We start from the raw sequence: 20,445 nt of genomic DNA on the forward strand, positions 1-20,445 counted from the left end.
TTATTTTTTATTTTTTTTTTTCGTAATTGATTTGTTGATAAAAAAATTAGAAAATTGTTAACTGTCTGCTAACTTTAGGATCATGTTTACTATCACAAAATAGTTAAATGTTAAATAATAATTGTTAACACTTTTGATAACCGAAAAATAATTCATGGTATAAAAATAAAATGTAAAAGTTAACATTTTTCTTGTGTCGCCATTAACATTTAAAAAGTGTTGAAGTTACTTCTCATATTACTCGAATTATGTGTTGAAATTTTAACACAAATTTTGTGTTGAAGTTCAACACAAACAGTCTGTGTTGAAAAATAACACAAATATTGTGTGGACCGTTTCTAATATACAGATTGTGTTGATTTTAACACAATATTTATTACTGTGTTCGTTCAAATCTACGATAAACTTATGTACTAAAGAAATCTTTTTGGTTTCTTTATTTCAAACCAGGCAGTCATGAGTTATCCTGCCTACGGCATGGAGACTTTTTTTAAGTGACTCGTCTCTCCCCACTACCACTGGCTCATTTTTCAATATTTTTTTATGAAAATTTGGCAGAACATTCTTGGAATGATACTTAATAGTGTCACAAATTTTGAGAATTTTAATAACGAAGGTACTCTGAAAAAAATATCCTCTTTTTTTTGTATCTCAGACTAGCTTCCCCCCTTAAGGAAAGGATAACCGACGGAATTATAATACATTAACATGTGTGTTAAATTCATGTTACTTTAAATATTTTAATTTAAAATTAATTTATATCAATGTTATCATGTAATTCAATGTGAGCAAATGCGTTCCAGGCATGAGGTGGACGCGAACTAAATCCATGGAATACAATAATAAATTGATTAATTATTTATTTATTAATTAATTAATTTTTTTTATTTTTATTTTATAAATTTACACTCGCATGGGCGCGATCCGCGGTCCCTCGGCACTGACGCGTCACATGATCACTAGTCCGAATTATTTTAGTTTTGAATTTCAGTGTCATGTCTGTTGCGTTTTTATTTATTTATTAATTATGTTTTTTTTATTTATATATGTAAAAAGAAAAACAATATATTTTTTTTTATTTTTTATTAATCAATTAATTAATCATAATATAATAATAATATTAATAATAATAATTATAATAATAATAATAATAATAACATAAAAAATAATTCATATCTAACGCCTAACAATCGTTGACTAAAATTAATAAGTAATTAACTTGTAACATTGCCACATTTACTTTACAATATCATACACTGTTTACTCCGCATTTTAATATTTTTATTATAAATCACACATTTTGCCCTAAAATTTTTATTTAGTTGGAAGCTAGAATTTTTAATTTTAAATAAAATATTAACAATTAACTAGAGAAGAGTGGGGGTAATCCCGAACAGTGATTAGATTTCCTAAGTATCGTTAAATATATAATCAATTTTTAAAATTAATTAATCAATAAATTATTCATATTTTCATTACCGGCTTTAGGTATTCGTAATTACCCCCTCCCCCTAATTAATTTAATTGCAAAAATAAAATTCACAAGTGTAAAAATTGACATTTTTTACAGTATAATTAAAAAAACAAAAACTAGCTTCCTGACTAATTACAATTTATAAATCTTCAACAACATTAATGGTATACAAACTATTATTCTAACCAGGACATCGATTACCTTTAAGTTTAACTTGTGTATCGTTGTCGATAAGTCTTGGATGTTTATTTATTTATAATGCCAATGATGGCCATACATTCGACCTTTTTCTTTAATTACCCTAATAGCCACTTTAGCTTTAAATTCACGGTAATTTGACAACTGAAATTATCGAAATTTGATGACAATTTGACAGCAAAAGTTGGAAAGAAAAATTGGCGGTAATTTTTTTACTAAAAAAAAATTCTTATAAAAGTTTCCTTGAATTTTTCGTCAAGTTCTGGCTTTTCCGTTTTTGACGACAATTTGTATGCAACTTTTCAAACGAATTTGCTTTCTAATTCGGGTAGTAAATTAACGTCAAATTGTATAGCGAGTTGTACACAAATTTCACAGTAAAAAATATTGTGTATCAGTGATAAAAACGGTCCGTGTTAAATTTTTTGTGTTGATTATTTTGTGTCAAATCAACACAATTCTCTGTGTTTCTTTAAAATTTTTAATCAATTTACTATTCAAAACTTTAAAAGTGTTACTTAGTACACAAATTAATATTATCAACATTTATTAAGTGTTACTTGAAAATCAACACAAAAAAAGTGTTGAAGCGACAGTTGAATTGTGTTAAAAAAATGACTTTCTACTATTCACGCGGGAAGCGCCATTAAGCATCAGTTTTGCTTGGTTAGTTATTATTTTTGTGACATTGATTTTATTTATTTTCAATTAGACATAAAAAAATAAAGTTGACAAAGTTCATGATTCGTATAGTTTTAAAAAAAAAAATTGCATCTGTGGCTTGTTTACTTTTCTACGGGCGCACATTCGTATTTTTTATTTTTTTTTTTCGTAATTGATTTGTTGATAAAAAAATTGAAAAATTGTTAACTGTCTGCTAACTTTAGGATCATGTTTACTATCACAAAATAGTTAAATGTTAAATAATAATTGTTGACACTTTTGATAACCGAAAAATAATTCATGGTACAAAAATAAAATGTAAAAGTTAACATTTTTTTTGTGTCGCCATTAACATTTAAAAAGTGTTGAAGTTACTTCTCATATTACTCGAATTGTGTGTCGAAATTTTAATACAAATTTTGTGTTGAAATTCAACACAAACAGTCTGTGTTGAAAAATAACACAAATATTGTGTGGACCATTTTTAACACAATATTTTTTACTGTGATCGTCAAAAACGTAAAAGTCCGAAGTTGACGGCCATTTGACGAAAAATTAAAAGAAACTTTTGCAAAAGCAAACTGTGCTATTAGGGTATTTATTTATTTATTTTTCATAAAAACATTATATATTAACTATACATTTAGTAGACGCTGCGATTTTGAAAATGAATTTGAATATTAAACACTCGTCCTATACACACTAAAAAACTAATACTTGTCGTAATTAACAGTTTAAGCTGTAGCTGTAGTTATTTTCGTATACGTTAGTTACTACTGTGTAGGCAGACGATTGTCACACGACCCCGTGACTTACCGAGATTTAATGTCAACTCGGCACACATCGGAGAGTAGAGATGATGAATAAAAATATCAAGTCCATGATAAAATTTCATCGGCACGCGTCTCTCATTCCAATTCCACATATATATTGTCGAAGAATTTGAGTTATCTGTTACTTTAACTGATTTTTAAGTACCACTGACACAAGTGATGGTCTCGAATAATTTAAATTAAATTTATAAATCGTCAGTGGTAATTATTAGTATGATTATTGTTATGCGGAAGCTAGCTGCCGCCATACAGAGTGTCACATTGTGGACATGTATGGCCAATTGAAACTGCTGCCACTGAGCAACATGTCGCGTATTAATGTCTCGATTGGGGTTTTTCCAACTAGACGGACGAAAAATAGCTGCTCTATTACTTGCGATGATACTGTTCTCAGTGATGGCAATCTTAAGAGTAATTTTCCGAACCGGGTTGGCTGATTTGGATACTGTGTCCGGCAGTATTCTTCTAATGCACATTGAGATTTTTCTTGCAGAGACTCGATGTGCGCGACATCTGACAGCCCACATGCATCTGTAACATTCAAAATTATTTAAAAATTATTATTTTGTTTTTATTTACAGGCTGGTATTTAATTTTTATATTTTTGAGATTACAAATTTTAAATTCTAGTTACTGTTGATATTAAATTTTTTTGTTTTTAATTATTTGTATTGTATTTAATTATGACATCTATAATTTTATAAGAGAACGTAAAAGTTCATTACTCAAATATTTTTTGGATACTGCTGTAAATTAATATTTTTAAAAAGGGCCGAGAAAAATGGAAAATGAAATTTTGAAATTTTAATTAATGGAAATTTTTGCTTTTTATTTGTAAAAAAAAAAGAAAACAAAAATTTTACATTTTCATTGAAACAAAAATTTTTTGTCCAAAATGAGTTCATAGAGGTGTCGATTACTATGACAAGGGGGGGGGGGACTAAGGAAATTTGACGTTCGCAAGTCATCAAATAATTTTGAAAATTTTTTTCTCGGTTTTTTAAAATTTTATTTTTTTGGGGGGAGGGGAAAGGGGAGGTTAGAAAGGTAAAATTTTGCATGAAGTATTTAAGAACTGGCCCTTAAATAGGAACTTTGTTTTTCCAGGAGTTAATTTCACTCCAAACCAGAATTCCAATATTAAATAAATTCCCTTCGGAGTGAATTTTACTCCGAAGGGATCAAATAAATACACCGTCATTCAGATGTTATCCGCGATCGCTCCGCAAATTTCTTAGAGTATAAAAAATTCCAGTAAAATTAATAAACAACAATGAAAAAAAAATTTATGGTGTCCTGTTTTCCCCAGTTTAAAACCCTACGTAAGTGAATTATAGTAAATTTTTTTTTCAAAAATTTTGTACACACTAAATATATTTTCCGAGTACTTGAAAAATTATTTAAAAAATATCATTCAATAATTTTGAATAAATAATAAAGTAATCAAATGAATTTAAAAAATTCCATGACCTAAAAATATAACTAAATATTAAAATTCAATTAATCTTCATCAATATCAATTAAAAAAGAAGTAATAAAATAAATTAAGCCTAAATATCTAAGTAATTATTATTACTATCCTGACACCTAACGAACGAGTAAGCAGTCTAACACAAGACATTAATATTGACCTCATCATGATGTATATCATCCCCTCTATTATCTTTTTTATCAGCATAATTAATTCGTAAAATAATTTTTATTAATAAGTATATTAATAAAATGAATAAAAATTTTTTAAATATACCCGCCAACGCGCGTAATAAATCTCAAAATAAAACAATCTAAACTGTACAATAAAAAATAAAAATGATGATAAATGTTGGAGATTGCTGTTCCATAGAATCCGATATGTCGTCAGCTTGTCATCAATTAATCCCGTCAATTGGAACAACTGCGGCGTCGACGACTGGCGTCTCATAATCAAGCAATGCCAACGTTATTCATCTCCACCCATCTCTTGACTTAATATTTATTCCCGTGGTATTATTACTACATTGCTACATGCGTTAACCACTAAATGCCCTGGCGCCTTCTCGACTGAATGCCCATCAGCATCTCCACGATACACAACACAACTTAACGTAAATTAACCAATCTTTATTCTCAGTGACCACCATACACGAGTATAGTCTCCCTCAATAATCTTTTTAGTCTTTCATTTATATTGTATACGTCTCAGTCTCAATGTCTACAATCTTTCCCAACGTCTTTACTAAATAGTTTTTATTTATACCCTTTAAAACTGCGACCTCGTACGCGCATACAGATATAAATTTTTATTAAAATACTCATAACTATTACTAATTTAATTAAATACTAACAACTGCGGCCTACGTCATTCCCATATCACTAGTAATTTCTTTAAATTTAATTGTCTGTAAAATCATTTACTCATTTTAATTTTATCATTAGTAAATTGGAAAAAATCGGGAGTAAATTCGGAGTCACTTGGGCAGGAGTTTAAAAAAAAAATCTGCATACTGAGGAAATAGAATTTGTTTTTTTTTAAGCGAAGGGATTTTATTTTAATTCGCATTTACTACGATTCAGAGTTTTGATGGTAAAATAAATACTTTTTCGGAATGAAATTCCGAATTTAGTTCGCGTTTCCTCTGAAAATTTTGATATCAAAAAACTTACTGACTTAAGGGAGACCAAGTGTGAAATTGTCAAAAATCATCTCGTTGTTTTTTACATATTTCGATAGTCTATACCTTCAAAAATAACATACTAAAATTTGAAGTGCATATCTCGAATAGTTTTTTTGAGTTACAGCCATCTGAAGAGCAGCCGCTTATCGGTTCTCGAAAATACATTTTTCAAAATTGTTGCACCTATACGGCTGCCCAATTTCAAAACACAGTATCTGACAAAAATACAATTTTTTTAATATGTATTGAATCATGTCCACAAGACTTCATTAGAACTAAAAATACTAAAAAATCGATTTTGAAAATTTTGTCCCTTATTGTGTTTTGAAATTGGGCAGCCGAATAACTCGAAGACAAATTATCCGATCGATTCAATTCGAACTGCAGTTTCTTTTATATATGTTTCTACGTACCATGAACCTCCAGTTTTTCGATCGAATCAAAAACGTAATTTTTCCAGGCCAAAAATCATCAAATTTTCCCGCGAAATTTGAATTTTTTTTTAAAAACTCCGCTATTTTGATAAATTTGAATTTTTTTCTTAGCTCGAGGGTCATAGTACGGAAGTACCTTCTAGTTTAATAAACTTTTTGGTTTTTTTGATTTCCGGCATAGCGCAGGTCGCTATCACTGCAGCAGTGGGGACTTTTATTTTTGGAGCCTAGGGAGATTGTGAATAATTCGCTGAATTGTGAATTTTTTAGTCCAAAATTTTAATCTTGTATTCATTATATATCCACAAATATAACCTTAAAACATTGAAACATTCAATGGAGTAGTTTTCTTTGAAAAAATTCCCCAAAATCATCGTTTTTCAAGCGATCACACTAGTATTCCCTTCTAGAATTTTTTTATTGCTGTTGCTTAATTACCTGATACTTTTTTTTATTTTAAGTATCTCAGTAGTGAAAAATAAGAAAAAAAAAATCGGTATTTAATTTCACAACATTAAAATTTTGAAGTCAATAATTTCGAAGCATGATGAAAAAAAAAATAACGTCTTTTTAAGCGAAATTTTAATAATGAATTTATAATCAAGTAAATTTTTGCTTCTGTTATATAGAAATTTTCCTTATTTTTTCAAAAATCTAAAGTATTTAAAAAGTTTTGAGAATACGAAATGTATAAAAAAAAAAAAATGAGACGGAATAAGAGGAATTAAAACAGCAAAGACGTGCACTTGAGGCAATACAAAAGTACTTTTTAGTGTCACCATCATCATCATCAGCATCAGCCCTAGCTCTAGTCTCTACTGTATATAGTACAGTGCCAATCTATTACAATCTTACTTACGAATTGCAGAGGTGACGTCACTGACAATGGGAGGTCGAGTCGTGATTAAAGATCGAGACTACGTAAAAACTGCTGAAGAGTGTGTGTGCTCGTGAGTTAGAGTTAAGCGTTTTTAAACTACTTCCAGACCTTTTATTTCTTTCAGTACCAACCGACGACATTGAAAAATATTACCCTCGCTAAATTTAAATAAATATTATTTTTATTTCCAACACGGTTTGGATTTTAAATTTTTTATAAACTCGATAAAATTTAATTAAGAAGCTTTAAAAAATTATTTACTCGAGGATAAATAAAGTGTCCTCTTAATGTTGTCTTTAAAAATTTTTAATTCTATCAATGCAAACCCATAAAAATGTTATTTCGAAGTAATTATCGTTTTAATGAGTAATTTGGCGCCTCGAATACGTTGTACAATTCGATTTAACGTTAGCTATTATATTATTTTGAGGTGAATATCTTCTTGTGAGGAGTAACGAGTATCCGGGCACTCATCTCATTCGTCGCAGCGTCGTAAGCACGCGTCGAGACGATAAATTACCGTTCTCACTCGAGGGTCCGTATTATACATAAGGTTTCAATAATATACACACACACACACATATATTTATATATATACCCATCTAATATACATAAAAATTGCAAAATCTTATTCATCGCAGTATAAACGCGAAATTTGTCAAAAGTCGGGTAATTTATAGTTTTTAGTTCTTTTAAGACGTATTTTTGAAATTTTGATTATTATGAATATATGATAAAAATATTTGAATGATTGGAAATTAAATTGTAATTATCCAGGTGTAGAAATTTGATCTGTTTTCGGAACCGCGACAACGTATCCGTGGACAAAATATCCTTAAGAAAAATTAAATTATGAAATTACATTTTTGAAAATTTTGTACGCATTTTCGGTTTACTATATGTGGAAATTATTTAAATATAAGATACTAAAACAGGATTAAAATTTACACTTGTAATATTTGTATTTATGTATGATCATGTCCGAGTCGAAATTTAGAGTCAATATAGACCCTTCTATCCCGAAATAGATCCGATTGAGAGCCCTGTAGTCCTCTAGCTCCGACTTTGAACCCAGAGATCTGAACATTCACTGAGAGGTCCGATTTTGAACCTTCAAGTCCGACAATATTAGTCCCGTAATAAATTTCGATTCATTATAGTTAAATTATTTATGATGATATAAAAAATTAAAGATTTTTTAAAATTAATTGTAAGCATAATTGTTTTGACATTCAACAAAATTTATATAAAATTAATTATTATTATTATTATTATTATTATTATTATTATTATTATTATTATTATTATTATTATTATTATTCCTATATTATTATTAATTTATTATAAAAAATTGAACTATTAACAGCTTTTGCTATATATTTTGATAATTTTAATTGAAATTATTTGAACCATTGTAAATGCAAATAAAATCCAGAGTAACATAGATTATTATTAATCATAATATTAATAATGCTAATGATATTAATAATGTGAATATTATTATTACAATAAAATAGGGCTCGGAGGTTCAAAATAGGACCTAATTTTGATTTTCATCAGTTCCTATATTGAACCCTAAAGTGCTGAAAACGGAAATTTGTAGCACTTCAGGGACCAAAATCAGACCTAATTTAACCTGGAAACAGACTCTATTTTGAGCCTCCAAGTCCGAAATACATCCGACTTTAGAAGGTTCAAAATGGGCTCGAAATTTCGACTCGGGCAATGTATTGATTACTATTTATATCTAATATGGCCAAAGACCAAAAACCAAAAAACACAAAGCGAGAATTTGCTTTTGTATTCAAGAAAAATTTTTAACAGTTTAGAGGCGATAGAAAACATTGAAAATAAAAAAAAATCTGAACTGGTCTCAATGTATACTATAGTACTCAAAACGAAGTAAAATTAACGTCATAAAAATTTTGTAATAATATTAAAATTTTTTCAGTGAATTAACATTTCAAAGAATTATTAAAAAATTAAGATCTGAGCTGATGATTGTCTCATATAATAAGAATCTTCGTAAGAATACCCACGAGATTTATCATGAATTCTTTCAACAGACAGACGAAAGAATAAAATATTAAAAAAATTCAGTTCTTCCGACGAATTGGTCTTTGAAATGTGTAGTACAACATTAAACGCAGGTATATAAACATGATAATAATAAAAAAAGAACTAGGACAAAAAGATTTTTTGAAAGGCATCACATCATCGTGCTGTCTAATAGCAGAGATATAGAAATAGAGATGGGCATAAAGAGTATATCGGATATCACAATATTGTGAGGAAGCGCCTCCGCGAGCAATAATGGCGGTCTGGAAACCGATTATCATAACAAGAACCCGAGTATTTGGTAGTCCTATCACGAGGATACATCTTGACGACACGCATTACCACGGCGTTAGACAATATACCACATAACTATGTACGAGGTGTCATACACACTCATTTACAGTAGTCTATATAGTATTTCACCTACAGCTACAAGCGTATCCCGTTTAGGGTCTTATTGTCATGTTAATGGGAACAATGCCAATCCCATTAGCATGGCATATAGGGTTACCTATGTTGGCCCCATTGCTGATTATGCTTCCGGATATACGCGCGTATCAGGATCAGGTAGTAGAAAAGGTCAATTTTTTGCTACGATCCGTGTCCTTTGTATCCGCGGCCACCTCCGCCTACTTTTTCTTTTTTAATGTTTTTATTTTTAGACCCTCGACCGGTTTCTTGTTGGTTGGTTTTATTTTTTAACCCGCGTAGTCTGGTAAAATGGTGAGACCTAGAAGGCTAAATGTCAACAGCTAACGGCCTGGGTTTTTAGTTAGCGGATTATGTAGTACCTACTAAAAGAGAATACCCCGATACGATGCTGTGTATTTTATGTGTTGAGTATTATAGGGTTGCTTTTATAATATATATGTATGTATATACAGGGCATAGACATCAGGGTGTCATCTAGTAGGGCATCATCGGGTTAGATCCTTTGATATGTTGGATGTAGTCGAAAAGGTCACGTGAACTTGGCGAAATGGTGGATTATGACGCCAAGGTTTTAAAGGGATATTAACCTGTGAATCGAGGTTTTGTTCTGGACAGTGTTCGCCAACGGACTATACGAGTTTGTAACTATGTAAATGTTAAAGCCGCACACGGTTTAATGCCGATGGTGTGTGAAATAATTCGGGTATGCAAAGTATGCTGACAGTGCCGGCATGTGTATTGATAAATTCACTGGACAGCGTAAACAATGCCACAACAATGTCGATTATATCCATACGGCTATGCTTGTCGATGGCTTATATTGCTGTTGTTTATAGTAAAGGTTGTTGGTTCGTAATATAATTATTTATCGACTGTACTGTTTACGAGCTCGAATTCGAATCCACGGATTTATTGATTAATTGTTGTTTCCCCGCGGGTAATTGGAAAATTCTCACACGATATTTTAGGTTACATTGAAATAAGTGCCAGTCAATTGTATGCACTATAGATCATTTCATTTTTTACGATTAGATCTAGTCAAGCAACGTAATAACAGTGTATTGAATTAACACTCGTTTTTTTTTTTACACTGACGAATCATTTTTTACTGCGCATTTTGCAAGTTTTTTTATAACTGAGTTATTTCTGCTGAGATAAAAAAATTGGAAGGGGTTTTGGAGTAAATACGGGTATAACCTTAGAAAAATTTTGTATTAGGGGAAGGTGGGGCAGAGCGGCCCCCCTAAGCCAATAATTATTTTTTGTGGCTTTCAACCATAAGATCACTTTACTTTTGTCCTATTTCGAACAAATTTATGGACATTTTGCCAAAATTCTGAAAAAAATGTTTTTTTTTTTGTGGGGCAGAGCGGCCCCCCTTCAAAAAGTGATAAAAAATTTTTTTTTTTCGTTTTTTTTTTTTTTAAATTGTTTTCATCATTAAGAATGTATTTCTTTCTCTTGACAACTATTTTTGGTTTTATATTACTCGAAAAAAATTTTTTAAAGCGTAAAAAATCGTTCACTCTCGATTACCTTAATTACTACTTGTTATTTAATAAAAAAAAACATCAATTCTATAATTTTACTTTATTTCAAAAATTTATCAACTAAAAAAAAAATTTAATTTTTATAAATTTTTAGTGACCAAATTTGCCTCTTACATAGAGAAACGGCCGAAAAATATGAAAAAATAATTTTTTCGGAAGTTTCGGCTGGTCCATTTTGCCCCAGGTGTTATGCGTAGGGCTAGAAATGTGGAATTATAATAATTTTTTTTTAATTTGATGATAAAAATATGAAAAAATCACTTTTTCAAAATTTTGGGCTTGTCCATTTTGCCCCAAATGTCATGCGTAGGGGTAAAAATGCGCAAACATATCGGATTTATAGTAATTAGTCGAAAAAAAAAAAATTTTTTTTTTGGTCAAAATTTCAGGGGGGCCGCTCTGCCCCACCCTCCCCTATACGATAAAACGAAGTTTTGTTACATGTAAGTTGTCACTTATGGGATGTAGTTTGAATAAATGATACTGAAGTTAGCAGACGTCTGACAGTTTTTGAATTTTTTTAAAAATGATTAACTATAAAAAAAAATGTTTTGAAAAATTGCACCTATAGTTTACTAAATTTTCTACATGTGTATATTTTTAGTTTTCTTTTTTTTTGTCATTAATTTGTTGAAAAAAAAAATCCGGAAATTGTTAATTGTCTTCTGACTTCAGTGTCACTTGAATAACACTATTATAACTTCATTAACAAATGTGTCTTTTGTTTTATACGTGATTTCATAGGCATGTGGATATTTACGGAAGGTACATAACTTGTTGTACTTTTCGATTCATAATAAATCTCACTGCTTTTATAAGAATTCAAAATTTTGAGAACGTCTTTAGAAAAATCTACCTTCCATTCCGGCTGCCAGATGGCATTTTTTTATAACTTATAGTTATTTTAGCTGAGATAAAAAAATTGGAAGGGGTTTTGGAGTAACTACGGGTATTTTAATCCGAATTTACTCTGTCACTTGGAGTTTCGGAGTTTAAAAAAAAATCACACCGCTATAGAATGAATAGAAATTTTTTTTTCAGCACAGACATCACTGACTTCTGACATCACAGAATGAAATGGATTTCATTCCAATCCACATCTACTCCAATCCGGAATTTGAAGTTAAAATAAACTTTGCTCCGGAGTGAAATTCACTCTGAGGGTTAAATAAAAAAAAATCATCCTCTGCATTTACTCCGATTTAATCTGCATTCAATCCGGAAATTTTTTCAGTTTGTTAAAGTGTTCCAAGAATAATCGTAGCAAAAAAAAATTTTTAGTTGATATTCTAATTTTTAAAATAATTGTAGCCAGAAAATTGAAATTATTTAAAATTAATTGACTTATGAACCATAAAAAAAAAAATCGGTCTGTCAGATGACCCTGCGGGCCAGCCCCAAAACTTCCCGCTGTTTTCGAGCTCGTTGAGCTCGAAAACATTATTGTGAATACATTTTCGAGCTCTTCGAGCTCGCAAATACTTTTGTATGCCATTGTTTTGTAAAAAACCATTTTTTAGCATTTCTTTCTCCCACGATATCTCGCGAACGAATTAACCGATTTTGATGGTTGAGGCGGCAATCGACGTGTTTTATCAAGTTCTAAAGCTGATCAAATTTTGAAATCGATTTATCGAGTCGTTTTTGAGAAATTTCGAAAAAACCAAAAAAAAATTTTTTTTTGAATTCTTTCGTCAACGGTTTCTCTTGAACGAATGAACCGATTTTGATGGTTGAGGTGGCATTCGACGCGGCTTATAGAGTTTTAGAGCTGATTAGATTTTGGAATAAATCCATCGAGCAAATTAAAAGTTATCCAAATAAAACATTTTCGAAAAAATTTTATTTTTGAAATATCTCTGAACGCACCCTACCGATTAAGTTCAAATTTTTACGGCTTCAAGACATTAACAAGCCGCGTCGAATGACACCTCAACGATCAAAATCGGTTCATCCGTTCAAGAGTTATGAATATTTACATACATACATACGTACGTACACACATACATACACTCGGACATCATCGTAAAATTAGTCAGGATAGCTTCCTAGGACCTCGAAACGTCGACATCTGATGGAAATTCGATTTTCGTAAATCGGACCGAAACCAATAACTTCCCGAATTTTTGAAAATTTACAATTTTCTTAGCGGGAAGTTAATAATAATTGTAATTTAATTTAATATTGAAAGCAATGTAACATTAAAACACATAAATAAGTTAATTTATACTAATATACATAACTTATATTTTAGAAATGCTAAAAAATATTTAAAGGTCAAAAATTGCTAAAAAATTAGCGACGTCAGCTCGCAAAAGTTGCATTAAATTTTAAAATTCATTTAAAAGTAACGTCGAATATTTACAAAACTGGATTTCATATATATAATAGTATACAATATAACCAGTCATATTAAATGATGACGTTTTTTTTTCTCTATGCTATTTCGGGGATTCCTTTCTCTTTTCTAGACCGTCTTCACTATAGAGTTTTTTTATGCTCAATACTAACGCCACTGCATGAAAAATACAAATAAAAATATGTACTAACTGCCAGTAATAAAGGAATTTTTTAAACCAATAGTTCAAAAAAAAATTTTTTTTTTATTTAAAAAATATTTTTTGTTAAAAAAATAAATAAAAATTTTCTACAGACGATCACTTCTTTTCTACATAGAATACACGAGGAAATATACTAGTATAGCTTATAAAAATATAATAATAACTAGGTTATGTTGCGCGCGCAGAAATGTAGATAGTAGGAGGATATATAATCGATATATTGTATAGACATCTGTGATTTCGTTGCTCTACAAGCGGCTGTAAGTTTTAAAACTTTAAACACTCTGTGTTTAATTTAAAACTATACCGACTGTATACAATAAATTTTTTAAATTTTTTTCTCAAAATAATTATCATAAAATAAGAGTTTTTAATAAAATTGAGTGGAATATTTTTGAATAAAATGGCAAATCGAGCGTCTAATAGTCCGAGTCAGTGTACATGGACGCCAAATGCTACGAGTCCTCATATTAGCCGCAATGTGTAAGTAATTATTCAATTTAATGCTCAGTCGTGTGTTTAATTTATTATTTTATTTTAGATTTAATGACAGAAAAAAAGTACTGCCGAATATTTTAGAATGCATTGGCCAAACGCCCATGGTAAAATTAAATAAAATTCCAAAACTCTATGGAATTGAATGCGAAATTTGTAAGTAATTTTTTGTATTATTACATCACCTATTCGGTGTTAATTCTGTTTAAATATATGAGAGGATGGTGAAAATATATTAATATGTTAATTAACATGTGTTTACATAATTAGTTTTCTATGACAGAGAAGAGTAAAGTTGTTAAGTTAATGTTTTATGTTATCAATGCGTTTTTTTTATTTATTCTTCAGTCTGATAACAATTGCGATAAAAGTATGAAATGTTCTAATTCTCAATTGTTTAGTAATAATAATAATAAATATTTAAGTAATGACTGCTGATAAAAAGCATTGAAATTTTTTTTTCTATTTTATCCGGGTTCATTTACAAATTTTTTTGCTATTTTTTTTTTTTTTAATGTTTAGAAAAAAATGGTGGGTAAGTTTCCATTAATTGAGTGAGTGCGGAGAGAAAAATATTATTTTACTTGACAACAAACTGATGATAAGTTTAAATTTTATTAGCAAGGGCTGATAATTTTGTAACTTTTGGTTGCGATAAATCGGCTGACAATTTTTCTGCACAAAAAAAATATATAAATGACATATATGTCCCATATATATTTTTTTGTATGGGTCAAAAAGCCCAATAAGATGACAATTTTTGTTTTATTTTTAAATTGTGGGGTAAAAAAAATTTATAATTAAAGCAGACGGAAATTGATGTACAAAAAATATGACAGTGTAAAAATTAGGCTTTAACTGGATTTTAAATTAGTAAGATCATGTGTAATTTTGAATTAAATAATTTTTCAGACGTAAAATGCGAATTTTTGAATCCCGGTGGATCTGTAAAAGATCGGATCGGTTATCGAATGGTGCAAGAGGCTGAAGACAAGGGATTATTGAAACCTGGTTACACAATAATAGAGCCGACAAGTGGAAATACTGGGATTGGATTGGCAATGGCTGCTGCTGTCAGAGGATATCGTTGCATTATCGTGATGCCGCAGAAAATGTCTAATGAAAAATTATTTACTTTGCAAGTTCTCGGGGCCGAAATAATACGAACACCCACTGAAGCAGCATGGGATAGTCCTGAAGGACACATCAGCGTAGCTGAGAAACTTCAGAGAGAAATACCCAACAGTATAATTTTGAACCAAGTATATATATACATATTTTTATCTTTAAAAAGTATTTATGCCGATAATTTAATTCTTTAAATTTCCTTTTCTTTCAGTACAATAATCCTGGTAATCCATTGGCACATTATGATCAAACAGGCCAAGAAATTTGGGACCAATGTGAAGGAAAAATAGATTATTTAGTTGCTGGAGCTGGTACTGGTGGCACAATTACAGGAATAGGCCGAAAATTACGCGAATTATCACCGGGAATTAAAATTGTCGCGGTCGATCCTATGGTCAGTATTTTAGCTGAACCACCAGAACTTAATGAAACCACCAAAACATTTTATGACGTCGAAGGTATTGGGTAAGTTAATTTAATATATATTTCATTTTATATAAAAATATGAACAAATTAATTCCAACGGAAAAGTTTAAGCGCGAAAATTTCTAGGGTTGGCTGCAAAATTATTTTTCACGTGAAATTGACTTCCAATAGTTATATTTATATATATCTGTTAAATTGAGCCCGTAGATTTATGCCCGTCTACTCTAATATTTATTTATTGTTGTCTGCAGTTACGATTTCATACCGACTGTTTTGGACCGTACAGTTATTGACAAATGGATGAAAAGTGAAGATACTGAGTCATTTAATATGTCGAGATTGTTAATAAAAGAAGAAGGTCTGTTGTGCGGCGGAAGTAGTGGATCTGCTGTTTACTTGGCATTAAAACTGGCCAAAGATTTGCCAAAAGACAAAAAAGTCGTAGTAGTTCTACCTGATGGTATTCGAAATTACATGACCAAATTTGTATCGGACAATTGGATGATCGCACGTGGATACAAGGTACGGAAATATTGAATTGACATCAAAATTAAAATTCAATTATTTGATTATTTATGACAGTTTTTATTTACTCTGGAGTTTCTTTTATGAACAATTTTTTTTAGGCTCCACCAGCACCAGTAGGGAGTGAGCGTTGGTGGAACAAACCCTTGCCAGCTGACAAAATTATAAAACCAAAAACTTTAAGAGCAAATACGACTTGTAGGGAAGCGTATGATAAATTGAAAAATGAATCTGCTGGTTTTATTTTAATTGTTAACGACAATGATAAAGTAATGGGTTACATTACAATGCAATCAATTAGAGCCGGGTTGATGAACAGCTCAACTAAATGGTCGGACACCATTGAGAAGATAATTAACAAACAATTTTACAAGATACCCAATAATTCAAGTCTTGGACGCATTTCAGTGGCACTGGATAAAGAACTTTTTGTTGTAATTGTCAATGACAATGATAATGGAGAATTTCTTGGTATTGTTACACAAGAAAATATTTTTGACATTATTAATCAATGAAAATTTTAAATTTTGTATTTTTCATGACTTTTTCTAAATATACAAATTTTTTAATTGTAATTGTTTGTCATTTTTTTACGTTTATTTACTGAGTGATTAATTTTTTTCCTCAAACGGGAAGTCGTCGGTTTCCGTGGCGCCGCCAAATAACTTTTTTTCAAATAGCTGTGATTACCCATACAAAAAAAAAAAAGAATCGGCCCATTACTGGGTCGTAAATGGCTGCTAATTTTCAAGCATCGGCCAAAGATCGGCTAAATATCGGATGATAACGGTATGCCAAGCATAGCAATCAATCATCGGCCAAAGCTTGGTCTCAAGAGCACTCGATCAAACAGTTGGCCAACAAACGGCGGTTAATTGTGCGGCGTTTTTGAAGCAAAAAGACGGCTGCCAATGATTCACCATGCACGGGCCAGTATAGTTAGCCATTTATTTGCCAATCATTGCAAACCAGGCATCAGCCGATTTATGGGAAAATTTTGAAGCTCGGCGACTTTGTGGGTTTCTTCAAAAATAGACTAATTCAGACATTTTTTTTTTTAATCTTTGTCTTTAAATGTAGCTTCCGGAAAAAAATACAAAAGAAAATTGAAGATATTAAAGTCTATGAAATTTTTGTCTTTTTTGAAAAAGTCGGATTTTTCTCGAAATTCATTTTTCCCGAAAACTAAGCGAGATAAAGAAAAAATTTATTTAGACCACGGAAACTGCGGAATTCCCCTAACCTATAATACTTCTTAATATCAACGAGAAATTTCCGCTTGAAGATACAGAAAAATGTCGGATAAAAAAAATAATTACGAATTAATTGTGTAATTATACTGGCCATTGAAACTTTTTTTCAATAGATAATTTTTTAAATTATAAATTTTTGATAAAATTCTCTGGCGTATAGTAGACAATTAACAATTTTTGGACTTTTTTTTCAACAAATGAATTACAGAAAAAAAAAACTAAAAATATGCACATGTAGAAAATTTTAAAATCTGTAGGTGTAATTTTTTTAAATATTTTTTTTTTTTGATTTATAGTTTTGAATAACTTGAAAAATTTATTAGACATCAGTTAACTTCAGTATCATAAATTGTTTTAAAAACGACAAATTATAAAAAAACAAAAAATTTAAAAAATTGCACCTATAGATTTTTAAATTCTCTATACGTGTATATTTTTAGAAAATTCCGATTTTCGGTATCAAGTATAAAAATTTTTGCTGATAGTCTATTTTAATTTAAAAATAAGATAAATTTTTATTAAAAAAAATGACAGCGAATAGCAGTCAGTATAAATCTGTTGCAATTTGTGTCTAACTAGCATCCATATTGTCAGATAATATGACTCTGAGAGTCTTGAGATGGACATAAAGTCTACTGTGCAGATTTAAATGCGTACATATATATACAGTATGTATACGTAGGTGCGTTTATAACCCGGGGAAGTAAATACGGTAGGACGCGTGCTCGCCGTGGCGGTCTGGTTCGCGCGTGGGCGCGTAATATATTCCACTGGGAATAGACAATGTGCTGAGCACGTGGGGTCTATAGAAGCCAAGTCAGGCGAACTCAACTGAACAGCTCGCGGCGCCCTTATGTATCCATGTATTTAAAACACAGCGTAACGAACCGTTGACGTGCCCACTAAATGACAAGACCAGCGGCTTCTCTACTCTAGGCCAAGTATATAAAGTCACATATATATGTATACATACATATAAACATAATGATAAAGAAGAGAAAAATAAATGGAATCGAAGATCGGAAGAGAAATGTAGATTCAGAAAAGGGTTGAACGCTGTCATCCCTTGCAAAAAATTTATTTCTCTCACTCCAATAGTGACTTTTTCACATTCTAATAGTGATTTCACTCTATACTACTCGACTAGTAGAATGTCACACTGGTTCGCCCGGGGTGAAAATGTCAGCACCCCCAAAATGTCAGCTTACCCTCTATCTTTTCGACGGATGGCCGAGAACTGTAAATTGAAAAATCTTCATTTCTCTTTTTATATTTTACGTTATAGATATAGATATATATGTATATATAAGGTGGTGTTTTATTCTCTTTTAGTTGACGGTTGGCTGGGTGGTTAGTCGAGCTCATCCGTTATAATACTACGATAATAATTTCTCTACCTCAACGGCAGTGAGAATTTAAAACTAAAACTCGAGTTGGCTTCAGAGCTGGCTCATCTCGCATCAGTTCGGCCTGGAGCTTAAGACACAGGTGATGATTTTTTGATGGTGTTCATTCTCGAGGGCGCGGAGGTGGGCGAAAGAAATCGTGTTCCGTCACCGCGGGCGGTCCGACGGGTTTCACGTCACGCCGTCACCCCTTTATTTTTTTTATCATTGTTATTATTATTGTTTTATATTTTTTCCACCACTTATTTATGTTTATATATTTTTTTATCATGATTGTTATCGTTGTTGTGAACTCGGAGGAAATTTCACCGCGGAAAAAATCTTTCTTCTCATTATTGCTTCCGGCTTCTTTAAATTATATCGTCTTTGATCTCTTTACTTAATGGCTTTTATATAAAATATGTTATTATATTTTTTATTAATTCTTTTTTTAAATAAAAAATATTCATCCGCATGAAAATATCATATATGGTAAACATATATTAAAAAATATATGTTACAGATATAAATATATATGTGACAATACATGAAATCTTATATAAAATTATATATAGATTTTGGCCGATTTTATTATATTTCTATATACGTTTTCTCTTATATGATTTCATATATTTCCGTATAACTTCAATATATTATTTATATATTTGAAAACTTATAATTTTAATATATTCAAAAATAAATGTTATTTATATGTGGAAACAAATAAGAATACATATATAATTCATCATTATATGCCACGATATATGTACCATGTATTTAACTTTATAAATTTTTGTATATTTTTCGATATATAGAACCATATAAGTCTCTCATATATGTAAGAATAAATAAAATCTATTCTTTTCTGTCTTCCTCTCTCTGTTATAAGATTCAAACATTGTGTTCAAAATATATATAAATATGTGTGCTAGCTTACCAATTTACATATATAATTATCAATATATGTAATACATATATGTGCTAACTTATAAGTTTACATACATAATTATAAATATATATAATACATGTATTAACTTATAAACTTACATATATAATTAATTATATTAAAACTTACTATAATATATATAAGAAAATATATATCGTTTTTGGCCACTTCTATGCTCCCATATTGATTATATATTTTTCCATATATATTTATCATATATGGTATTTTCATGCGGGTAAATAATTTATAATTAATTTTTTTTTTAAAGTTTAAGATGTTTTTGAGCAGGGCGACGAGTTATAAAATTGGATATGGTCTTTGAGTCATATATATAATATATATATATATAGCCATAGGTGTAATAGGTATGAGTTCATGACCTCGAGTTCACGGTTGGAAAGGACGGACAGTGAGCCGAGATACCCGCGGTGAGCGTTAATGAAGCTGTCTGAAAGTAAATCTCTGCTCTTAGATATATATATGTACTTATATATATATAGTACCACTGATACATAACTACAAATATTACTGATATGAGTTATACGAGTCA

The 20,445-nt window shown here is 30.3% G+C and overlaps 2 protein-coding genes across 6 annotated transcripts in view; one reads left to right on the forward strand and one right to left on the reverse strand.

Annotated features, from left to right (window-relative positions):
* Window positions 1-2,343: 2,343 nt before the first annotated feature.
* LOC130675918 (steroid receptor seven-up, isoforms B/C) overlaps window positions 2,344-20,445 on the reverse strand; it is a 236,678-nt gene continuing 218,576 nt past the window's right edge. For all 5 annotated transcript variants that reach the window (XM_057481849.1, XM_057481860.1, XM_057481822.1 and 2 more), the window contains one exon: window positions 2,344-3,699. In XM_057481849.1, the coding sequence (XP_057337832.1) occupies window positions 3,425-3,699 (275 nt within the window). In that variant the 3' untranslated portion in view covers window positions 2,344-3,424. The remainder of the gene's footprint in view (window positions 3,700-20,445) is intronic.
* On the forward strand, window positions 13,962-16,886 carry LOC130675908 (cystathionine beta-synthase). Its single transcript, XM_057481811.1, has 6 exons — window positions 13,962-14,220; window positions 14,279-14,388; window positions 15,145-15,494; window positions 15,572-15,825; window positions 16,038-16,308; window positions 16,413-16,886. The coding sequence occupies exons 1-6, from the start codon at window positions 14,141-14,143 to the stop codon at window positions 16,824-16,826; spliced, it is 1,479 nt and encodes a 492-aa protein (XP_057337794.1). The 5' UTR covers window positions 13,962-14,140; the 3' UTR covers window positions 16,827-16,886.

Source organism: Microplitis mediator, chromosome 1 (genome assembly GCF_029852145.1).
Source record: "Microplitis mediator isolate UGA2020A chromosome 1, iyMicMedi2.1, whole genome shotgun sequence".
NCBI classification, from domain to species: Eukaryota; Metazoa; Arthropoda; class Insecta; order Hymenoptera; family Braconidae; genus Microplitis; species Microplitis mediator.

Excerpts from the sequence above, each read along its gene's own strand:
- LOC130675908 (XM_057481811.1), top strand. The coding sequence starts at position 14,141 with ATGGCAAATCGAGCGTCTAATAGTCCGAGTCAGTGTACATGGACGCCA. Across the intron at positions 14,221-14,278 it reads CCTCATATTAGCCGCAATGT|ATTTAATGACAGAAAAAAAG; the intron begins GTAAGTAATTAT and ends ATTTTATTTTAG. Across the intron at positions 14,389-15,144 it reads TGGAATTGAATGCGAAATTT|ACGTAAAATGCGAATTTTTG; the intron begins GTAAGTAATTTT and ends ATAATTTTTCAG.